The sequence below is a fragment of the Berghia stephanieae genome, chromosome 6 (genome assembly GCF_034508935.2).
Source record: "Berghia stephanieae isolate SIO BIC M18660-M18661 chromosome 6, UCSD_Bste_1.3, whole genome shotgun sequence".
NCBI lineage: Eukaryota > Metazoa > Mollusca > Gastropoda > Nudibranchia > Aeolidiidae > Berghia > Berghia stephanieae.
The window spans coordinates 40451855-40477027 of NC_088365.1; the positions used below are offsets into that span (position 1 = coordinate 40451855).

At 41.1% G+C, this 25173-nt stretch overlaps 1 protein-coding gene across 4 annotated transcripts in view; it reads left to right on the forward strand.

Moving 5' to 3' along the window:
• Positions 1-25173, forward strand: part of LOC144975029 (kelch-like protein 12) — a 138274-nt gene that overhangs the window by 65603 nt on the left and 47498 nt on the right. For all 4 annotated transcript variants that reach the window (XM_078918675.1, XM_078918674.1, XM_078918676.1 and 1 more), the window contains one exon: positions 8120-8234. In XM_078918675.1, coding sequence (XP_078774801.1) covers positions 8120-8234 — 115 coding nt within the window. The remainder of the gene's footprint in view (positions 1-8119; positions 8235-25173) is intronic.

Genomic DNA, 25173 nt, shown 5'->3' on the forward strand with positions numbered 1-25173 from the left:
TTAATGCAATGGGGCAGAAGTAGTCATTCAGAACCCTTAAACCCATGAGGTCAGAGTTTATCCTGGTTTCTATAGCGTGAAACAGGCAATATTAATTCTTTGCTACCCTCTGCATAGGATGCTATTCTATCCCAAAGTGCTTTCCGACAGATCTAACAGACCCAACTCCCAATCACTACCATTACAACAGAATGAAGTCAGATTTTACATTCTCTCCACTCAATTTCTACTCAAAATATGAAGTGGTTACTTTTAAAAAAACAACAGAACAATTAATTGTGTAATGTTGGTGAAAAAGACCCTTGGCCATCCTTTTTACTTCAATGTTGATGAAAACCTTTGGGCTATTTTGTCCCTACCATCAACACCATTCCTCGTTAAATTGCACCACAAAACCTAGTCTGGTTTTAATTTTTTACCACTTTTTGTCAGCATTCATTGTTGATAGCATGGTGACACACTCATTCTTATTATGATTTATAAGTCTCCAAACTTGCCTTTGGTCGAAATACAACTCATCACACTTCATACTTTCATGTCTTTTTGGCATAAGAATAAATCATTTATTTTTTCACGTCAACATTTGACAATCCATTTTAAGAGTGTTTCTTTATGCCAGTAAAAAGTTATCAAATGTAAGATTTCTTCCTGTCCTAGTTTCAAGAAAACTTTTATTACTTGATACTATTCTGCTTGTTGCCCTACCTTCCCAGTGTAAGGCAAAAATTTGAGGGGATAAGTAGAGGACTCTCAGAGCCAATAAATTTTAAAATTATTCTTATCAGGGTTGCTCGGGATATATATTCTAAAATTGCATCTACCATGAAAAGGGACAAACTGTTCATTAACCATGAGAAAAGAAGCAATGCAGTAATTTCTGAGTAAAGATCTCTCAAAAATGTCCTAGACATCTCTGAAAGGAACCTGTAATGTTGACCAATGTGGCGTCATTGTCATCTTCTTCACATCAAGTGTCGCTGTGGCCACACCCACTTTAGGGTAACAGGAATTTACTCTTTATGAGAAGTCTGGGTGCTTGAACACCCACAATAGACTAATGTAACAATGGATGTTTAGTGAATAATATATTGTAAAATATTTTATTAATCTCAATAAACCTTTGGAGTGTCATTTGTTTTAGTGCAGTTGAGGTATTTAAAAAAAACAACCTGTAAGACCCATGGAGCCAGAGTTTAACCTGGTTTCTATAGTGTGAAACAGACTATAGCAATTGCTTGCTACTCTTTGGCCAGGATGCTAGTCTATTGCAAAGTACTTTCCACCAGATCTAACATACCCACTACCCACTTACTGCTGTCCTAATTGAACATACTGTGTTCCCTCAGTAAGAAATTCAAGCACCCAAGCAATTATATACTTGTTTAAATTCAGACTGGTCAAATTTTGAACAATTAACTGCGGTTGCTTTGTACTGAACGCTGAAGAAAAAACTGCGATAGCTCCTAAAGTGATCTAGATACCTGTAGATGTTTTTAAACACATCTTAATTTGTAAACAAATTGATGACTATCACTCAATGGCTTAAACTGGTTCCTAATTTTAATAAGAACAAGTTTTTCTAAGGATTTCACGACTATTGAAGTCAGTGCAACAGGTCTGAGATCGTTCATTGAATCAAATTTTTCTTTTTTAGGAACAGGAATAATTTTTGAAATTTTCCAAACTGCAGGGATCGAAACGCATTGGAGGAACATTTTTAAAATATGTGTATAAATGGGGGAAAGCTGATGGGCTCATTCTTTTAATAATTTTCTTTTCAACCCATCCGGCCCAGCAGCCTTCCTCTTGTTCAGTTTTGAAAATATAAATCTCATTTCTTCTTCACTGACCTCAATAGTCATTTCATCTTCTAAAGCAACCTCATCTTGGTTCCGCTTTTACTAGGCACCACTCATGCATCTGAGAGGAGTTACTCCAGTTAACTTCTGTCTTATTAAGCCTGTGTGCGAAACAAATAAGAGAGAAGAATGGATGAACAGTTGGGCAATGAGCACCACGGGTAGATGTATGTTTTCCCATATGACCACTCCTGTAAAGACTGATTGCCTAAATAAGCTCAGAAGACACCAGCCAAGCATCATCTTTCAACTAAGAACACAACACATACCGCTCAACAACCATTTAAGCAAAATTACAAAAGACACATCCCCTTCCTCCCCCCTATGTCAACACCCAAATGAAACAGTATCACACCACTTGCTTGAATGTCAACCTCTTGAAGACCTGAGATGCACATTCCTCCCACCAAATCCAAGCATCAGTAACACACTTTATAGTCACCTGGAACAACTACAAAAGACATCTAACTTCTACGTCATGGCACAAGACCGAAGGGCTAGAGCTCAGGTGGTCGCTGGTTCGGATAAGTAAGTAATTAAGCCTGTGTTAGGTAATCGTCTCCTACCTACCGCCATGAAGCCCCATTACTTAGGTGTTGTTACCAGTGTTCCTGTTACTCTATGTGTAGACTTGCAAAGTTTTACATCTACTGTCTCAACATTCTTGCTTTTATTCCACACTGAAGCGCAGTACTAGGCAGTGGAATAACAGTGCAAGGAGGAAGTCTTTAAGAGCCCCTGGTCCTGCCAGCTCCCTTTGAAGAGTGTTTCATTTATCAGACAGGCAACACCTCCAGATGGACCCGATTTGTACTTTGGATACGGTTCACATGGTAGAACCTTCGACGTTCACTTTCCGGGTGTGAAAGCTGCTGACTAGGTGGAAAGCTGCGACTACCCTTTTTGAAGTGTTTATCTTTAAGTACCATTTGTCAAAATAATGAGGGCCCAGTCATTTGCATATGGCAGCCTCAGGGAGGAAGCATTTGGCATATTTCTAATCTAGACATTAAACTACATTGGTGCCATAACAGATTCCTGAGGAACACCTCTTTAGTTTTCTAATTTTGCTTCCTAATTTTGCTTGTGGTGTCTCCAAGGCCTTTTTACACCTTATGATCTTTGCAAGTTCCCCTCGCACCAGACCATATCATAGGCCACCTTTAGGTCTATAAACAATGCCACTGTTTGCAGCTTCTGTTCAAAGACTGTTTCAATATGCACTGTAAGGACAATGACCTGTTCTTTTGTACACCTCCACCATTTAAGACCAATCTCCATTGGTTCAGTAACACACACTCAGATTTGCTCCGGAGCTCAGATGTGTCACCATATCGAAATATATGCCATCTATCTCTGCTGCTTTACCGGTGAACTGCTAAATGGTGCTCTCCCCCTGAGGTAGTGAGTCACAAATCTGAAAGTATACCTTTGGACACCATGCTCAAAAGTTTGAATCTGACCCATTTTCTACACTGCTTTATGTTCTTGGCAATTCTGGATGGGGTTCCTGACCTCCCATAGTGGGCAGGGAAGCACTTACTGTGTCTTCAATCCCCCTATATGTTTTCCAATTTGCTTTCTGTCTTTGTCTTAGAATGAAATTACTTGGTTTTGTCCTGGTCAGATACCCTGGCTGGGAAACAGTCAAATGTATACATAGTTAGTTTTGGGAGATGATATTTTTTTCCTTGTAAATCATCTCCCTGTTATGCACTGTATTATGTTTTGTTTACGTATGATATATGATTTATAAACATTTGAGTGTATTCCTCTTCTTGGGGACCTGTGCAAACTAAGTACAGTTCACTCCACAGATCGGTTAATCGCACACTCCTTTTATACGCTACACATTCCCGAAAAACTGAATTTTTTCTATATAATCGCTCCTCTTAATCGCACCCCTTCTCCGCTTAATCACTACACTTTGATCCATCTTGATTGGAGGAAAATATCTTAAAAAATACAACCTAAAAAGGGGTAATGAAAATGCGTTCCTCATTGAACCACTTCCACACGTTAATATCGTATCACGCGTCAAAAAAGCTTTTCCGTCAAAGCTATTCCACTGTCCCTAGGACAAGCGAGCAATGCTTGTTAACTGAAATCAAAGGATTACCAGACCCGACGGGATAATTGACTCAGCACAGCACTTGCTGTCTGCACCACAAGGTGTGAATCATGATTGCAGTCCACCCAATGCTATGTGTTTGTTTAAATTGTCTGACCACTCGATTGCAATTCTCTACCTGTGCATTGTTTTCCTCTACTGGGCCGTGGACAATAAGAAAGGAATACCGAGATGAATCACGTCTCATCTTTTGAGTGAACTATACTGTCCCTGTCCACATTGATACACTCAAAAGGCAACTGAACTGGCATCAACTCAAGGCATGTCTTTTTCCCCATAAGAAAGCTGGCTCTCGAGATGGAAAGATCGACAGAATGTCATGTTTAGAAAAGAACATGTCAAAAAACATTATGCTGATGTCTCTTCTGCCAGCCAATGGAGTGATGAAGTTTTGAACAACTTCTTCAGCAGTACGATTAGAGTGACATTTACAATGCTCACGAGACTGGGCTTTACTACAATCAACGCTTCATGATTACTATTCTTACAAACAATAGTGTCATATTTTATTGTCCATGAAACATGAATAAGAAAAGAAAGTTTTTAAAAACAACAAAAGTTCCCAATACAAACCAATAAATAAATAAATAAAATAAAATAAAAAGAAACAAAAAAAACCCCTTCTAATGAGTCTAATATGACGGTCCCTAGCCCGTAGAATACTCAGAGGGTAAGGTCCTACATGAATGGCTTAATCGCACACTCCGCTTAACTGACACACCAACTTGAACTCCCGAGGGTGTCTATTAAGCGGAGTCAACTGTACTTTGATAGTGTGCTTTTGGAATCTACATCTGTTTCCTATTTGAACCAATTCCCCTTTGTTTGGGTGCTTTTATTGTAATTCAAGAAATTTTTACTATCCCATTTCCTTTTTACTGGCGCTGATATGACCTTAATGTGCTGCAATGTGTTGTAAAACCCTAAAAAACAAACAAACAAATTCTTGGCAATTGTATCTGCTTCACACGGATCTTTTTTTATCAGTCATCAAGCATGGCGCAAGAGTGTGAAAGTCTAGACTTTCCAAGGTTTCCTGCCACTGTTGCTTCCATCCACTGCCAGAGTCTGAAATAGTTTATCGTTCGGGACTGAGTCTGCTGGTACTCCTCATACAGCTTTTCCTACTCTTTGAATTTCTATTAACCCTGTAGAACGGAGTGTTGCATGCTCTTAACCGGCAGTCTGTCAAATCTGGCTGTGTTCTCAGACTTGAGAACAATGGTAGGGCAAACCTGCTCGATGTAGGAAGTAAATTCCTCCCAGTTAGCCCTCCTGAATTTTCATCTGCAGTCAGAGAGACTGCATCCTCCAGATTGTGACCCCAGATGTGACAAGTACTGGCCTGTGCTGGATGTGTGATATGCCCCGAGGACTGTCTGCTTGACCTGCAATGGTTCTCTATTTGCACCCATGATTACAAGGATAAGGTCAGGATATACTCCTTATGGCAGGTACCCTTGAAGGTGCCCCTGGCTATAAGATTGCACTAGATGCAGCTCTCAATGACTCGCCCTTTTAAGACTAGAAACATTCCCTCATTGGACCACTGTTTAGCCTGGGATCTGGAATCTGGAAAATTGCATTCCTGAATAAAGATGAATCTCCTGTAATTGGAGAATGTCAATGCTATGGATCGCCAGTAGCTTTGATTTTATGCCATACTCTATCTTTCAATTTTGGGGGGCAATATATGCGCTGATCTCGATATCATATCTTCCAGATGAGGTTGTCTTGGTTTGCTCAATTATTTATTGACTGTGCTGGTGACCCTTACAACACAAACGCAACTGTGATTGGCTAGTCAACTGGCCACTGTGCCATTGAGAATTCTAATATCTGGTGTGCATCATAATAGAATAGTTTGTGCTGGGATGGCCAAAGCCATTCAAGCGCCTGATTAGATTGCCATTTAGTTCATACATATCCGGGCAGGCTGACCAAGGTGCACGTGTACGGCTCACCTTCCAGAATGGTCTTGTGATCCTCCACCAACTGATCTTTGCCCCTACAGTATGCATTTAAGCACAACCACCACAATAAGGCCCCATTAGGGTTGATCAGATAAGGTCTGATAAACGGTTTCTGTTTATACAAATGAAGGATCTAATGATGGTTCAAACTTCCTCCGGAAAACCAATGTCTTGGTACAGGTGATCACATGTCTTATATTTAGTCCTCATGCATGTGAGCTGAAGGTCCACTGTCATGTGTTGTTTAAGACCGCTACCCACAAGCAAATCCTGTAAGTTACAGTCCCTTAGATATGACATCCCTTGAGTGTCTTCATCAGCTTGGAGAAGGCCATAAATGTTCATCAAAATCTTTTCCACATTGTCAGCATGCAGGTAGTGGGTTAGGATTAGGAGCAAGATGGGGTGATTCGTTGGTTGGGACTTCAGGGTTGTATAGCTGACTCTCTTGTGTTGTCAACAATTTTTCTAATCGCCTCTTGTAATACGCGCGCTTATAGCTGTTCCCAATGTATAGTGTGTGGTGTGTGGTAGTGTCAGTTTTATGAGCTCGCATGTTTTTCTATTGTTTTACATTCATTCTATATTTGATTTTTCACACCAGACAGTTGTTTTTTTTTAATGTGGTTAAGCTAGTCGACGTTTGTGTTTGGCCAATAAGTCTTTTGTTTTCAACGTCCATGAAACGGGAGCCCCTCTGGATAGACTGGGCCATACGAGTACGCCTCAGACTGAATGATCAGACTCCATGCGACGGATGTGCTCTTAACTCTCTAATTATGTGCCATTTTCAGGATTTTTCCCATAATTTCACAACCAACCAACTCAAAAAATCATTTTTTTTCACTCAAACACCAAAGCAACAAGCTCTTGCTATGCATATTTTATTTTTAGCTAAACGAGGTACAGTTTTTTTATAACCATAACAAACTTTTTTCTTAAAATTTTGTGGTGTATAAAAGAAATCAGAATGAGAAAATTTATGTTTGTATCATAACGAATGTGACGATTTTCCTTTTGTTGGTAAGTAGAGGGTTAAGCATCTCTTGTGTATTATCAAACACTGTGATGTTTTGAAACACTGATGAAAAGGATATCCTCACCAAGGCTTTCACAAATTTAGATCATGTGAACACAGCTCATTCCACAGCTCATTGCCACCTGTACAGATTTTGCTAATACCATTAATGATAACGGTCAGATAGACGCTTATTGTTGGACTTTTGACAAGGCTTTTTACAAAGTCCATCGCAAGAGCCTTCTTGATAAGTTGAAGCATTATGGGGTTTTCAATAACATACATTCTTGGATAACTTTCTCCTTGTCTAATTGTATGCAAAAAGTGATGGTTGAAAAGAAAAGGCCATAAACAATCCTGATCTATCGGTCCACTTCTGTTCTTGGTCTTTATTAATTACATGTCCTAAACAATTTCTGAAGGTACAGCATTGCATCTTTTCGCAGAAACTGCCTCCTAACAGAAGAATAAAAACATGAAAAAAAAACAACCTAAACCTAAATCTGTACGCTTCAGAGTGTATCACATAAAACTTTTCAGTGTGTTTACATAAATCTCTTTTTCACAACAAATGTAATTTTTTTTATAATTTCGAAGATTTTGAACTTCACAAAAAAATATGTTCAAAAAATATTTTCATAAATGAAGCTAACCGATCGTGTAGGAATTTATTACCTTTTCCGGGTTAAAACCATATAGTCAACCATGATTTGTCAAACACTCTGTCAGTTTGCACCACTATGATAAATCGACTCTATGAATTTTCATCTATCACTTGTGTAGAATTTTGATGGTTAAACGGATGTAAAATTTATCATTTACATAAAAGTTTTGACATTAGAATAAATATAAAAGATGTTCTAAGTGTATCTTCTCATGTACAGATAGGGGGCATGCCATTTTACCCCAGGCACCAAACCCTTGCATGCCTCACCCCAAATCCGAGTTGCTAATTCAAGTATCCAAAAGGATCACATTCATTTCAAAATGTGAGCATTTATGCGGCGCATATCCACTAAATGTGATATGACCGTGTAAAATGCCTTATTGGTTGGGAGCATATTTAGTATAAAATTAGTAATTTTAAATAATTGTTTTTAATGAGAATTGTATTTATTTATTATATTTTATCCCACAGATCATGATTAAAACCAGTCATGCATGTAGAGATTTATTAGATGAGGCAAAAAAATATCATCTGAGGCCTGACCTAAGGGATCATATGTGTGGCAAGAATACAACTCCAAGGGCAGGTATATTTTTTTAAAATTTTAAAGTAATGCTAGATCTTTTTATGTCACATATTTCACAAAAACAAGAGAGAATCTTTTTTTTCTTTTGTTTGGTTTGTGCTCGGTATAAGCTATGCGCTCCATGTGCCGTAAGCACCACATTTTGAGCACATCAATCTTTTTTATGCTGTGGTAATTTTTATCAATTTTGGCACCATATATCAAAATTGATTTTAGTGATACTAAGCTGCTAGAAGCTATGGACTGTACAAAGTAATAAACAAAAATGAATATAACAGCTTTAAAAAAGAACAAACTACCAAATACAGAATGTTTCAGGTTAAAAACCCTTCTTCAGCCAGCAACAGAAAACAATAAAAACATAAATACTTTACTAAAAAATGAGATCAACAACTGAATATTTCGTGCGTTCTCCCTGTTGAAGAAAATTCTTGGAATGAAAACAAAAAGATGCATTTGCTAGTAACTAAGAGTGCCATCTTAAGCGGAATATAAAACAACGCATAAAATTTTGTGCGTAAAAAAAATGCATCAAATTTGGTATGTTAATATGGCTCATGAGGCTTATTGTTCAGATATGTCTCACAATTGTTCGTGCCTTGCTTTCTTTGGTATTGCGATGAACACAGATTTACACATCACTTCTGGTATTTCTCCACTATTGTAAAAATGATTGAAGAAATCATACAGTGCATCAATGGCTGTTTCTCCAATTGCTTTGGCTACTTCAACTGGGATGTCATCTTTCCAGTAGCTTTGCCATTACTCATTTGTTCCATTGCAAGTTCTATTTCTTCCTTGGAAATTTCTGGCCCACTTAATGGTTCATCGAATGTTATTGGGGGTTCTCTTGTGTCTGGATCGTTGTATAATTCACCTGTGCAATCTTCCCATCATTCCATTGTCATTTCTTCTTCAAAGAGTAATTCTCCCTGTTTGTTTTTTATACTTGATGTGGGAGCTTTGTTCTTTCCTTTTCCTGAGATCATCCTGATGTCTTAGTGAGCTATCTTTGGATGTGGGTTATAATTTTGTGATACAGTAGAACATGACCATAGCGGCACCCGCTACAGCGGGACCATCGCTACAACGGGACCTTACACAAACCCCGCCTTTTTTTACTATATAAATTCAATAACCTGTGCTTGGGTTTAGCAGGTCAAGGAAAGGCCCGAACTTGCTTACAGCGGGAAAAATTGAGCAAGCTGTAAGCGCCGCCGTGACTCAGCGAGTGACGTAGACTGGGCTCTCTCCCGCCACCCAGGACTAGCACACACGCCTCCGTCTGCCATTTCGCTCGTGTCTTCAAACACACCTCTCGTGTCTACCCGCACTTCTTTTGCCGCTCGCTCTATTTCTTTATATGCGTTGATTGGTCAGACTTGCGATGATTAATTAAGTTGGGGCACAAGATGACGCCGTGTGTAAAGCCCTTGGCCAATTAGAGAGAAGAGGCTTGTGCGTTCGCGGTGGTGTGTACATTTTAATCCAGATCAGCCCTATTATTACTATCTATTACTTATGCCATTCCTCATTCATTGCAATTGTTGCTGCTCAAGCATACACATCACTCGCACTCGTTCGTATCGTAGTCCTTCCTGCCTAAATCCCCCCCTCCCCCACTACCCCACCAAAAAAAACCCCCCCAAAAAAACCCCACACACAACCCCCCCCCCAAATAAAAAAAATTAAAATTTAAAAAATAAAAAAAAACAACCAAAACAAACACTGAACCAAAGATAGTCCATTTCAAGGCTCATGGGTCACGTTAGTTTTATTGACATTCAAGAGAGGTAATCATGGTTATTTTTGGGACATTTTCCCCTGCTTTCCTATAGCGGGAACTTGGCTACAGCGGGATTTTTCTGCTGGGACCAAAAGTCCCGCTATAGGCATGCTCTACTGTATTTCATTACATTTCATGTCCAGGAAGTTTCCATGTGTTATCTTGCATTTAAGTTTGATATCTTTGTTTAGCGAATGGTATTTTTCAGATCCTCTTTTATATCTTCTTCTCTCCTCCATTATATTAATGATTTCAGGTGACATCCACTCCTTTTTGGCTGTATTACTTACTTCGTGTATGTGTTTTTCTCTGGCATTCTTAATGTTATTTTGAAAATTTTTGAATTGGTCATTTGTTGACACGTTTGATTCAAATTCATGGGATTGAAAGTCTTTTTCGCAAATTTTATTGTATTTCTGGGTTTCCACATATCCAACTCACTCACTCAGTCACTCACTCCGGGCCTGCTGGCACTTGAGGCGATGCAAGGGATCTCCACCTGGTCCTGTCAACAGCTATCTTTGGGGCCATCTCGAGGGACAGACCTCTCTGTTTTAGGTCCCTCTATGGTACATCTCCAAGTCTCCTTGGGGCGGCCTCTCTTCCTCTTTCCTTTGGGTGTCCATCGCAGAGCCTTTCTAATCAGTGTTTCATCAGGTCTGCGACAGACATGCCCCAACCATGGCCATCTTCTCCTTTTAATGAGACTCTCCAGAGACTCTACTTCAGCTCTCGCTCTCAAGTCCTCACTTGAGATTGTGTTTGGCCAGAATATCTTATAGATTCATCGCAAACATTTGTTTTGGAATACTTCAAATTTCTGGATGCTGCTCTCTGTGATCTTCCAACATTCTGATCCATAGAGCAAAATGCTCAAGACATTACTTTTAAAAATCTTTATTTTAGTGCTGGAATATAATCCTGTTGCTCTTCAAATTTGTTTGAGGGAAGCGAATGTCTGGTTTGCCTTACTGATTCTCGTTTTGAGCTATGCATTGCAGTCACCATCTATTGTCAGTTTGCTGCCCAAGTACGTTAATTCTTGAATATCTTTGAGCTTGCTGCCATGTGTAAACTGTCAGTCTTCTAGCATATATCCTGAAATCTATGGGAGAATAGTCCAATGTCATCTGTGTAATCTATGTCCTCGAGTGTTGATGTAAGACCCCATTGTATTCCTCGTATTTTGTAGTGTGTCACATCAACCAGTCAATGGCCAAAGAAAATAGTGTGGGTGAGAGGATGCAACCTTGTTTGACTCCAGTGTTCACGGTAAATGGTTCTGTTAACTTATTGTTGTGAACAACTCTGCACTCAAAATTCTTGTAGAGCGATTGGATAATGTTAACAATTTTCTGGAGAGATGCCTAAGCATCCTCCATAGACTGCCTCGATGAATGCTATACATATCCAACAGTCTCTTTTTTATTTTCCCTTTTTGTATGCCATTAAATTTCACTCAAAGGGTCATTATTACAGGGACCTGGTCACTGTCTATGCCTGCACTAGGATAAATTTTTCTTGGATAAGGACGCCTGGTCTGAATCTATTTGAAATTGCTATGAAGTCTATAATGTATAACAAATAAATAGGTTCTTAGACTAACTGACCTGATTTGTGTTGCGGTTGTCGTCTGTCTCGCACAACGGTGAGGGGAGAAGTGAGAAGTGTCAGTCCTGTATAAAGTGGCGGGAGAGGGGAGCTCAACCAGTTCCTGATCAGTCTTCGTGCTTCGTATTTATGTTTATTTGCGAGGTATATGCATCACTAATTTACATTATATCTCCCCCCCCCCCCCAAGCTCGTATATACACTATATACAGCTGTGCTAATGCCACAGTTTAAAGGTATATGTGTTCAGGGGCGCGAATGATTCGCCCTGAGCGAGTGATCCTTGGTTGCAGCCCTGGAGCTCTGGAGCCTTCTGTTCCCGAAGGAGCAGCTGGTCCATTCGTTGCTTCTGGTGCAGTGGCCTCTGAGAGCTCCTGATCATATGCGTATTCAAAAGGATCAGATTCAGGATCTGATTGTTGCATGTTTGCCTCAGCAGTAGAGCAGCGGATATGTTGTCTATTTCTCCTGTATGTTTTGGCAGTAGTATTCTGCAGGATATAGGACCTTTCCTGATTTTTCTTTACCACTGAGGCAGGCCACCAGTCCTTGATGCCTGGCTGAGGCTTCACTCTTACCTCCTCCCCAGGTGATAGGACGGGGAGGGACTTTGCAGTTCGATCATGATAGAATTTCTGCTTTACCTTCTCCTCTGCAAAGTGAGCTCGGACAAGATTCTGATTGATTGTACCTGGCTGCAGCGATTTGCTTGTGATAGGTAATTTATTTCTGGGATGGCGACCAAGATACAGTTGCGCTGGTGACAGGCCAAGTCCTTCTAGAGGAGTACTGTTGTAATCCATCATGGCGAGGTTTTTGTTTGCTCCCTTAATCCAAAGACATCCTGTGATTGGAACTGAGTACCACAGTTTTGTTACTTTTATATCTAGGATTCTGTGGCTGCTTGAATGGCTTTGCTTTGAGCTCATGGATCTGGCTAGGAGAACATAAAGATAAAGTCAAATCTCCCTCCTGGCCGCATACAATCCGTACTTATTTTTTTAAAAAGTCTCACACTGCTGACAAATGCTAATTGTTTTGGCGAGTGACAGTTCTTCCCCTCTATCTAGCAATCTTTCCTGTACTTTGCTGTCTACCACCCCATCAATGTTTCAATTCACAAGTATGTAATCAGGGTCAGTGTAGTCATAATCCATTATTATCAACCTGAGACCTGTCAAACATGTCAAAACTCTCTCCAGGTCGCTGTTTTCTTTTCCGTAAGCTGTGCATAGCTATCCTTTTATTTTTCCTTGGTCTTACGTAAGCCTCAGATTGTGCCAATACTTTTAAAGGATCATCTTTATCTCCTTCCTTCTACGGCAACGTCCTATACACTTCCTGGCCTTGAGAACCTATTCACGTTCCAAGCCAACCAACTTTTCGTTTGAGCGTAAGAGTGGACAATGGCCCAGCCAACATGAACTCTGTGTGGTCCCTAAATCTAGTAAATTCTTTGTAAAGATCCAGTGCACCCCAGTCTAGTACTGGATGCTCAAAGTTGAAACTTGCCATTGTGCCACCACTTCTGACACCATGTAATGTATAACAAATGAATAGGTTGAAAGACCAACTAACCTGATTTGTGTTGCGATTGTCGTCTGTCTCGCACGATGGTGAGGGGAGAAGTGAGAAGTGTCAGTCCTGTGTGAAGTTGCGGGAGAGGGGAGCTCACCCAGTTCCGGGTCCGTCTTTGTGCTTCGTATTTGTGTTTATTTTCGAGGTATATACATAACTAATTTACATTACAAAGTCTATCTGGTTTTGCGTTCTATCACCGGGCGATTAACATGTCCAGAGCCTTTTTTGGATGATTTTGGAACCCGGTGTTGATAATCATTAAATTATTGGTTCTGCACCAACCTACCGATAGATTACCTCTTTCGTTTCTGTCACCATGGCCATATGGCCCAACTACATAACCTCCTTTTCCTTTTCCAACTTTTGAATTGAGGTCACCCACGACAACAAGTTCCTAGTTCTTTTTACACATAATATAGATTTAAAAATTCAAGCAAGTAAGTGTTTAGTGAAATGATCATTCCGTATTGTGGGTCCGAATTACATGAGAGACCTATCATGAAAGCATTTAAGTTTAGATTTAGGAGATGCTAACAGTTTTGAGTCATGGTATCTTAGATTTCTCAGAGGTACAAACAGTTGGAGTAAATGTTGAAGCAATTTTGACAATTTATCCAATCCGCGAAGATAGTTATGCTGGAAAATTGGGTCATGGATTCTTAACTTATTTTTCTTTGGACATTAGCTGTTTTACCCTTAATTAAGTGAATTTCTTTTTTTTTTTAATTTTTTGTTTTGTTTTAGTTGGTTCTTAATATTTTAATTTAGTGGGCTTTTTATTTCAGTTTTTAGTTCGATTTTTACAGAACCCATACATTTTTGTGAAAATTTACTTTAAAATAATGCATAACTGTACTGAAGGAGTTATATTGTTTCGTAATAACCCTTATACAATTATTAGAAAAAGCTTGAATGTTTATGAATCATTATTTTACCTAATTTTGACTGAACTTGATCGATGGCATAACAAATAATGTTTACAACCCACCCAACAAATGTCATTTGGGACTCTATTTAGGGCAGAAATCGCGTGATGTATACAAATGCTGCTATGGATGAGAAAGGAGCCTCAATGTTATGTACAGCACTTAATCTCTTATTCTTACTTTTGTTGGTCTATAGTTTGTATGCATGAGTCTTAAGTCTCTTTGCCCAAGCAAAATTATGCCACTTAATCTCTTCCTCAGTCTCCTAGTCTTATCTCTCATATGCCAATCAGTCTCCTGGATTTATCTTTAGTGGTCATTGCTTTATATGGTACTCATTTTTTTAGTCTTATCTCTAGTGGTCATGCAGTGATGCCAAAACTCAGGTTTCACCGGAAAAAACTCCGGTCTGGAGAAAAAAATTCCGGGTTCCGGGCAACTTCCGTCAAATTCCGGTGAGGTCAATTTGTTCCCCCCCCCCCCCCCCCCCTTTCCAACCACCACATCGTTATCACTGCCACTTTTATTACTACCATCATCACTACCACCACTACTACTACTACCACCACCACATCATCATCACTCCAACTACCACAACTACCATCACTATTACAACCACCACCACCACATCATCATCATCACTACCACTACTACCACCACCACCACATCATCATCACTACCACTACTACTACAACCACCAGCATCACTACCACTACTACTACAACCACCACTACCACATTGGCATCACGACCTCTACTACTACAACCACCACCACCACATCACCATTACCGCTACTACAACAACCACCACCACCACATCATCACTACCACCACTATAACCACCACCACCACCACATCATCATTACCACTACTACTACAACCACCACCACCACATCATCACTACCACTACTACTACAACCACCACCACCACATCATCATTACCGCTACTACTACAACCACCACCACCACCACCACATCATCACTACCACTATTACTGCAACCACCACCACCATATCATCATCATTACAACTACCACTACTACTACAATCACCACTACAATATCAACATCACTACCACTACTACTACAACCACCACCACCACCACATCATCATTACCACCGCTACTACAACCACCACCACCACCACATCATTATCACAACCACTAAAATTGCTACAACCACCACCACATCATTATCACTACCACCACTACTACTACTACAACCACCACTACCACATCATTATCACTACCATTTGTACTACAATCACCATTACCACCACATCATCATCACTACCACCACTACTACAACCATCACTACATCATCATCACAACCATTTGTACTACAACCACCATCACCACCACATCATCATCACGACCACCACTACTACAACCACCACCACATCATCATCACTACCACTACTACAAGCACCACCACCACCTCATCTTCATCACTACAACCACTAATACTACTACAACCACCATCACCATATCAACATCACTACCACTGCTACTACAACCACCATCACCACCACATCATCATCACTACCACTACTACTACAACCACCACAACCACATCGTCATCACTACCACTACTACTGCAACCACCACCACCACATCATCATCACTACAACTACCGCTACTACTACAACAACCACCACTGCAACATCATCATCATCACTACCACTACTACTTCAACCATCAGCACCACATGATCACTACCACTACTACTACAACCACCACCACCACCACATCATCATTACCACTACTACTACTACAACCACCACCACCACATTATCATCACTACTACGACTACTACCATATCATCATCACTACCACTACTCCTACAACCACCACTACCACATCATCATCACTACCATTTGTACTACAACCACCATCACCACCTCATCAACAACACTACCACCACTACTACAACCACCACCACATTATTATCATCACGACTACAACTACTACAACCACTACACCACCACCAAATCATCATCACTACAACTACTACTTCAACCACCACCACCACCATATCATCACTACCACTACTACTACAACTACCACCACCACCACCACATCATCATTACCACTACTACTACTACAACAACCACCACCACATTATCATCTACCACACTACACACACCACATTCATCACACACTACTACTACAACAACCACCACCACATTATCATCACTACTACGACTACTACTACAACCACAACCATATCATCACTACCACTACTCCTACAACCACCACTACCACATCGTCATCACTACCATTTGTACTACAACCATCATCACCACCGCATCAACAACACTACCACCACTACTACAACCACCACCACATTATTATCATCACGACTACAACTACTACAACCACTACACCACCACCAAATCATCATCACTACAACTACTACTTCAACCACCACCACCACCATATCATCATCACTACCACTACTACTACAACAACCACTATCACATCTTCATCATCACTACTACTATTACTACAACCACCAACACCACATCATCCTCACTACCACCAATACTACAATCTCTACCATTAGGTTTTGGTGCTTTACTTCCTTTGAAATAAGGAAACTTTGGGGTTGTATTTGGCAATGTGTTTATGTATCATAATATAATTCTGTTTTTGTTTTTGTTTTTAAAAGCTTTACGGCGCTTGCAACACATTAAGGTCATATCAGCGCCAGTAAAAAGGTAGAAAATGGGATAGTCAAAAGTTCTAGAATTACAATTAAAGCACCCAAGAAAAGGTTAAGTCAAAGGGGAATTTGTTCAAATAGGAAACAGATGTAGATTCCAAGAGTGTAATGTGTTCAGCGCTGGAAGGCTGCTTTTCACAGAGCTCTTAAAATTACTTCATTTTACGGCTGTTTTAAGTGTTATTTCTATACAGGACGAATTTTATTTCATATTCAGAGGATTTCGTATGAGTTTGTGCTGCTTTTGACGAAAATTTGTGGATTTTAAACAATTAATTTAGCAATACTTTAAAGTTTTATAAAATTTTTGCAAGGATTTTATCATCTATTAAGACCATTGTTGTTTACGTTTTACGATTTTAAGGAAAAAAACAGTGAGCTATTTTAATCGTATTACAACGGTCGACGATTTACACCGAGAATGACAACACCTAATTATTGTTGTTATAACTATTCACCCCAACACCTACGTACAATACGACACACAATTAATAATACACCGAATTTAGAACAGAGGAAATAAAGGTGGAAGAAAACAAAAACAAATAGAAGCCAAAGAAAACATCAAAACAACTCGGTCAAATTAAAATGCAATAATTTAAATTCTACTAATAACAATCTAAAAATTCTAACAGTGAACTGTCGCAGCATTGTACACAAAAGAGCTGAATTCTGTGCACTCATTGAACAACATGAACCAGACATTGTCTGTGGACAAGAGTCGTGGCTAAATGACAATATTAAGTCATGTGAAATCTTCCCCAAAGAATACGAGTTATTCCGAAATGACAGAAAACTACCTAGAGAAGAGGCAGAAGATGAAGGAAGTGAAAATGAAGATGATGAGACCAGGCGACCGGGAGGTGGAGTATTCATACTCGTTGATAGAAAGCTCACAGGCTGTGAGCAAACAAAGTTCAAAACTGACTGTGAGATAATTTGGGTGAGCGTTTAAATCCAAAGGCCATAAAAACATCCTTGTTGGATCGTTCTACATGCCCCATCGAAACGAAACTGACATCGTAGAACTGCAAAAATCGCTTGAAATAATCAACTCAGAAAAAACTCCAAACCAAATGATTCTAACAGGAGACTTTAACTGTCCTGATATAAACTGGGACGGTTCAAAAACGTTATCTGTCTGCCCACAACGTGCAATACAACAAAGCCTCATCGACATTACAGCAGGAGCGCATCTTACACAAATTCACGAAGAATGCACACGCGGTGACAATATTTTAGATCTTGTTTTCGTATCCAATCCATCACTGATCCATTCAACAACATCACAACCAGGAATATCAGATCATGCCTGCGTTGTTACTGAAACCACACTAAACCCCAATTATATGAACCAACCCCCCAAAACATGATACCTTTTCAAAAAGGCCAACTGGGCCGCACTACGAAAACGAATCGAGGGACTGTCATCAGAGATCACAGAACAGCACAAAAACGGTATGGATGTAAATGAAATGTGGAGCCATTTTCAGTCCTGCCTACTCAGTGCAATCAAGGAGTCAATTCCCCAAAAAGTACATAAAAATACAAGAACGCCGCCGTGGATGAACAGGAAAATACGAGCACTACTTAGACGCAAAGCAAAAGCATTCAAGCGGGCTAAACTGAGCGGAACCTGTGATACATACAAATCGTTGCAGCGTCAAAGTAGGCGTGAAATAAGGCACGCAGAATGGACGCACATTAACAATGTCATAGAAAAAGGACTTGAAACAAACAATACCAAGCCATTTTGGAACTACATAAAAAGCAAGAAAAACGATTCCATTGGTGTAGCCCCATTGAAAGAAAATGAAACCGGTACATTAAGGGGAAGGATAAAGCAACGATCCTCTTGGATCAATTTAAATCTGTCTTTACCCCCCATGATCCACACGATACAACCACCCCACCGACATCACATAGGTGTGACCAATCTCTTACTAATATCAACATAAACATCCCAGCAGTTGAAAAGTTGCTGAAAAACGTCGATCCATCTAAGGCGTCAGGTCCAGATAACATCCCCAACACAGTACTAAAGGAGTGTGCTGAGAGTTTGGCCCCCTCATTATGCATAATTTTCCAAAAATCGGTCGACACCGGGATGCTCCCTAATGACTGGCTGAAGGCAAACATCGCACCTGTATTTAAAAAAGGCAACAAAAATAAAGCAGAGAACTACCGTCCAATCTCACTGATGTCTGTAATATCCAATTAGAACATATAATCTGTAAGAACATGATGAACCACTTTGAGAACAATAACATCCTAACTGACCTGAACCACGGGTTTCGCAAAGGATACTCATGTGAAAGCCAACTCCTGATAACTGTAAACGACCTGTTGAGACTCCAGAATGCCAACACTCAGGCAGACATCGGCATCGTCGACTTTTCCAAAGCATTTGATACTGTGCCCCACCAAAAACTCTTGCAGAAACCAGAAAATTACGGAATTCGTGGCTCTTTACACACATGGCTTTGTAATTTCCTCACAAAACGTACCATGAAAGTAGTCCTAGACGGCACGTCATCGGATGAATGTCCAGTCATATTAGAAGTACCACAGGGAACGATGCTAGGACCCATACTATTTCTTTGTTTCATCAATGACCTACCTCTACGAGTAAAATCTCAGATTAGGTTATTCGCCGATGACTGTCTAATATACCGACCAATAAAATCTGCAAATGATCAAAAATTGCTACAAGAGGACTTGAATAGTCTCGAACAGTGGGCTAATGATTGGGGAATGAAATTTAACGCAAACAAATGCTACATCCTCAGCACAGCTAAAAAGTACAATGAGACCTACAAGTTAAACAACACCATCCTGAAACAAGTCGACGATAACCCTTACCTTGGCATCACCTTCTCAAAGGACTTGAAATGGGGGAAACACATTAACAAAATAACCCAAAAAGCAAGCTGCACCCTCGCGTTTCTCCGCCGAAATCTTAGCCACGCCCCAACAAAACGCCTACCTCGCACTTGTGAGATCACAATTGGAATACAGAGCAGTTGCCTGGGACCCCTACCTGAAAGAGGATATTCAAAAACTTGAGAGAGTCCAGAGACAAGGCGCCCGGTTCATAACTTGGAACTATAAGAGCAGAACCCCAGGATGCATGACAAAAATGTTAGAAGAAAGAAATCTCATCAGCCTCCAACAAAGAAGAAAAGAAACCCGTCTGTCATTCATGTTCAAGATAATAACAGATCAAATACCATCAATAAAGGCAGACTCCTTTTTCACGCCATGACCAAACAAAAGAAAAGTCCGAGCACTCACTTTCGCCAACCACATAACCGAAAACCCCATTGACAGATATGCCACAAACAATTCGAACTGCTTCAAAATCCCACAGACAAGAACACAAAACTACAGAAATTCTTTCTTCATTAGAACTATCTCGGAGTTGCATGGGCTGGATGAACTGGTCATCATGGCACCACACCTAAACAATTTCAAGGCCCGACTGACATGGACCCGCGCCCAATGAGGACGCCGCCGAAATACAACCAGACCATTGGTTTCTTCAGCGCCAACCATACAGATACAGAAGAACACACTATCAAAGTACTTAGTTTGAGATCACCTAAAAGTCTCATTCACACACAAGCCCAGCTCCCAACTAAGAGGGATACACTCAAATGTTTAAAAATCATATATAATATGTAAACAAAACAATACAGTGCATAACAGGGAGATGATTTACAAGGGAAAAAATATCATCTCCCAAAACTCTAACCATACATTTGACCAGGGTATCCAGTCAGGGCCAGGACAACACCAAGTAATCTCATTCCAAGACAAAGACAGAAAGCATGTTGGAAAACAGACATAGGGGGATAGAAGACACAGTATGTACCTCCCTGCCCACTATGGGAGGTCAGGAACCCCACCCAGTAATATAATTCTAATCAGTTATCTATTTAGAACTATACAATATGTAAACACAATGCCAAATACCATTCCAATTCCTTTTTCTTGTGTGCGGAAATTCCTCTTTCGGCATTGAAATTCCTATGAGTCGTCTCTGGGTCATGGCTATATTTGGCACTCACACTGGTAGAACCCAGTCCATTTCAATTAATGGTTAACACTCAAATCTCTAACTACTGAAGTTTGGAGTTCCTCAGGGCATTTGTGCACTGACACTGTCATGCCTTGATTATTGTTACTTTTTACTTGCTGGCCTACTCGAAAAGCTACAAAAAGTTTTCAAAATAGAGCAGCAAGGCTTTTACCTAGATATTGTTTACAGTGACTCGATGAGTGTCAAAATGATGTTGAGGGCATTACACTGGCTGCCTGTTAAAGCTCGCTTGGAATACAAAATTGCCCTACTTTGTTTTGATGCCATCATCACACAAAGACCTGCCTATATTCAGGAATTGATTGTCACTTACAACCCTCCTTGAAATCTCAGGTCCTCAAGCTTGTGTCACCTTCAAATTCCTAAAACTAATCTAAAACGTTTTGGCGAAAGATCATTCAGTAAAGTAGGCTCTACCACTTGGAATTCACTCCCCCTGTCAATCAGACTTGAAAACAGTGTTGATAAGTTCAAAAGAATATGAAAACTTATCTCTTTGAAAAGTATTTAAATTAGATTATGCCAATAATTGCAAAGTGCATATGTGCATGTATATGTGTACACGCATATATAAATATTTTTGTCCCCGTGTAGTCTCCGGGGTCCCTCAACTGAGAGGGAAAAGAATTGAGCCACCGTAAGCTCATGCGTGTCGTAGAAGGCGACTAAAAGAGCCTTTCTGGTTTGGTGGTAACCAACGAAAAACCACCCGACTGGTGAGAACAAACCTGGAGAGACATAGTGGCTCCACAGACCCCCATATCCCAGCCCTTTATAAGAATGGCTTCATTCTCCCAATTTGTTATTTTTCTTGTCCTGGCAACCATCCCCAAACTTTTTCTCCCCCCAAATCCCAAGAACATAGCAATTTAAAGATGTTTTGAGGAATGACGGTTTCAGTTTAAAGAGAGCAAGGGAAGGCGATGGCATAGCACAAATCCCACCCCCTTTTACCATATTTGAGCTATGATTTCCATTCCATACCCCATTTCCCCAATGATTCCAAATTTCCCTTCCTTATCAAAATTGAGTTGCCAGGACAGAGAGAGAGAGAGAGAGAGAGAGAGAGAGAACCGAGGAAAACAAGCCTTCTTAACTGTCTTCTATCCCTCAGTATCTCTATACCCTGTACCATTGAAAGAGGTTCAATGAGGAGATATTCCTTTCCAAATCCTGCACAGCAGGCACCTTTCTGCTGAGGGTGTGCAGTTCCGAGAGGACCCCGATAAGGAGGAGCTATTGATCCTGGAGGCTGAGGGGGGTTCGCCTTGCGAGGTGTTTCTACCCCAACACTCCTCTTTGGCTTGACGCTTCTCTAAAGACGGGTGGGTAGCCTACCTTGTAGATGGCCCGAGCTACCCAACGCAGAGATGCCAAATCTATTTTTTGGCACTCCCCTCCATTTAGGCAAAGAGATTGGAAGGACTAGATTTAAAACCATATCTAGTTCCTGTCCCCCATGAAATTTCTTTCTAATCATGGTTTGTCATCTCGGAATCAGCAGTCAGTCTTTGTGCAACGCAAAGATTAGGGTCAATCCGAGAGAAAGGCCTGGAGGCGGGACGTCCCCCAACTCCACCCCTTGAGTCCTTTTTTATTTTTTTTTATTTTTTTTTTCTCCCAAGGACCATGGAAGGACAAGAGGAGGCCAGACTTGAGGAGTATAGCTTCGGTGAGTGCCTTACCCCCCCAAGTGTGGGACTGAGCCGTGCTAGTGGGCACAATATAGCCGGGTTGAATAAAAACTTATATATATCATGGCCAAAAATAATAAAAACTCTCCCCTCAAAGCCCCACCCCAGACAGGAAAAAAAAGAAAAATAACAGCCCCAATGACTCTTGATGACTTACCAGGAATGGCAACCCCAAAATTCTCGCCGTTCCTAGTAATTCAACCGAATGAGGAAAATATAAAACTAAACATTTTGAGTATCTTCACCATCAGCAAGGCACTCAAAGCAAATGGCGCCGGTACACCAAAGGCAGTGAACAGGAACAACTCTGGCACTTTAATGATACAAGTGCAGGGTCGAAAAGAGAGTGAGAACCTCTTGAAATGTACCAGATTCTCTGACATCCCAGTCACCGTTGAGGCTCACAGGAGCCTCAATAGGTCAAAAGGTGTCATAAGAAGCAGAGATCTGGTAGGCTGTTCTGAGCAGGAGATGGTTGAGGAACTGGAGGGTGTTGTCGAAGCTCGGCGGGTTAGCATCCACCGCGGCGACAACACAATCCAGACCAACACCTGGATCCTGACTTTTGACAGCCCGAGACCCCCGTCGAGAATAAAAATTGAATACCTCGACTTGGAGGTTCGGCCTTACGTCCCGAACCCCATGAGATGTTTTAACTGCCACCGGTACGGCCATACTAAAACAAACTGCCGCCGTAAAGCTACATGCCCCCGCTGCGGCAAAGAAGACCACAATGAGGAAAACTGCAAAGTGGACCCTTGTTGTCTGAACTGCCAAGGCAAGCATGCAGCACAATCGAAAGATTGTCCTAAGTGGCAAGAAGAAAACGCAATCTTGACATACAGAGCCACTTACGGCGGTACGTTTGCTCAGGCAAAAGCAGTGATCTGCCCCCCTTGGCAGGTCGCTGTTTCTGCCAAGAGCTATGCAGAAGTTGTCAGGGCTGCTGGTAACAACAAAAACAGCCATGGCAAAATCGCACAGACTAGAAAAGACAGTCCTCAAAAGAAAAAGTCATCAAGACCTAAAAACAAGGTCCCAAATGTGTCAAAAAATCTTTTTGACACTTTGGAGGTTCAAGATGTGGAACCTGCAACCCCCTCCACATCCACCTCCAAGGCGACCTCCACCCCCCCTCCTTCCCCAAACAAAAAAATTCTCCCCCTCATGGGCGTGGATGTTGGACCCACCCCCCATCTCCACTCCCTTGAGCCCTCTCTATCCCCCCAAAAACAAAACCCCACCCCTTCCCAGAATATGGAGCCACCAACACCAGTTGGGGATCCACAGATCCCCCTGAGGGGCCTCAAAGCCCCAAAAAATCTAAGAACCCAGAGGGACCTAAAAATCCCAAGGGTTCAAAAAAACTCAGCCCTAAAAAAACCGAGAGGCCCCCCACAGGGCCTCCTTCTCCTATGGAAGTCTCTCCTCCTAGGAGAATAAAAGTAAAAGGGTTGAAGGCAGGCATACTGCCTAATCTCCCCACAAAAAATTAGGATACCTAGTCAGACAAGATTAATTTCCTGGAACATCAGAGGGATCAGATCAAATAGAATAGAATTGACCTCCTCCTCCAGAGGAATCCTGATGTAGTCTGTCTGCAGGAAACAAAATTACCAGCAGACGACTACACAGTAAAAGGATATACGGCCAATCATCTGATTCACTCTGATGGCCAGATAGCGTGTGGGGGAGTTTCAATTCTCACAAGAAGAGCACCCCCCACGCTTGATACCAATAAGAACAAATCTACAGGCAATAGCAGTGAGAGTGACATTGCACAGACCAATCACCATCTGCTCTGTGTACATCCCACCAGATCATCGCCTCCAGTCTGCTGAGCTAGAGGGAGTTCTAAACCAACTCCCCCCTCCCTATGTGATAATGGGAGATTTCAATGCTCACAGTCCTCTCTGGGGAAACACAGACACAAACCAGAGGGACCCCGTGTGGTCTCCGGGGTCCCTCAACTGAGAGGGAAAAGAATTGAGCCACCGTAAGCTCATGCGTGTCATAGAAGGCGACTAAAAGAGCCATTCTGGTTTGGTGGTAACCAACGAAAAACCACCCGACTGGTGAGAGAGACATGGTGGCTCCACAGACCCCCATACCCCAGCCCTTTTTATGAGAATGGCTTCATTCACCCATTTTGCTATTTTTCTTGTCCTGGCAATCATCCCCAAACTTTTTCTCCCCCCAAATCCCAAGAACGTAGTATATAAAAGATGTTTTTAGGAATGACGGTTTCAGTTTAAAGAGAGCAAGGGAAGGCGATGGCATAGCACAAATCCCACCCCCTTTTACCATATTTGAGCTATGATTTCCATTCCATACCCCATTTCCCCAGTGATTCCAAATTTCCCTTCCTTATCAAAATTGAGTTGCCAGGACAGAGAGAGAGAGAGAACTGAGGAAAACAAGCCTTCTTAACTGTCTTCTATCCCCCAGTATCTCTATACCCTGTACCGTTGAAATAGGTTCAACGAGGAGATATTCCTTTCCAAATCCTGCACAGCAG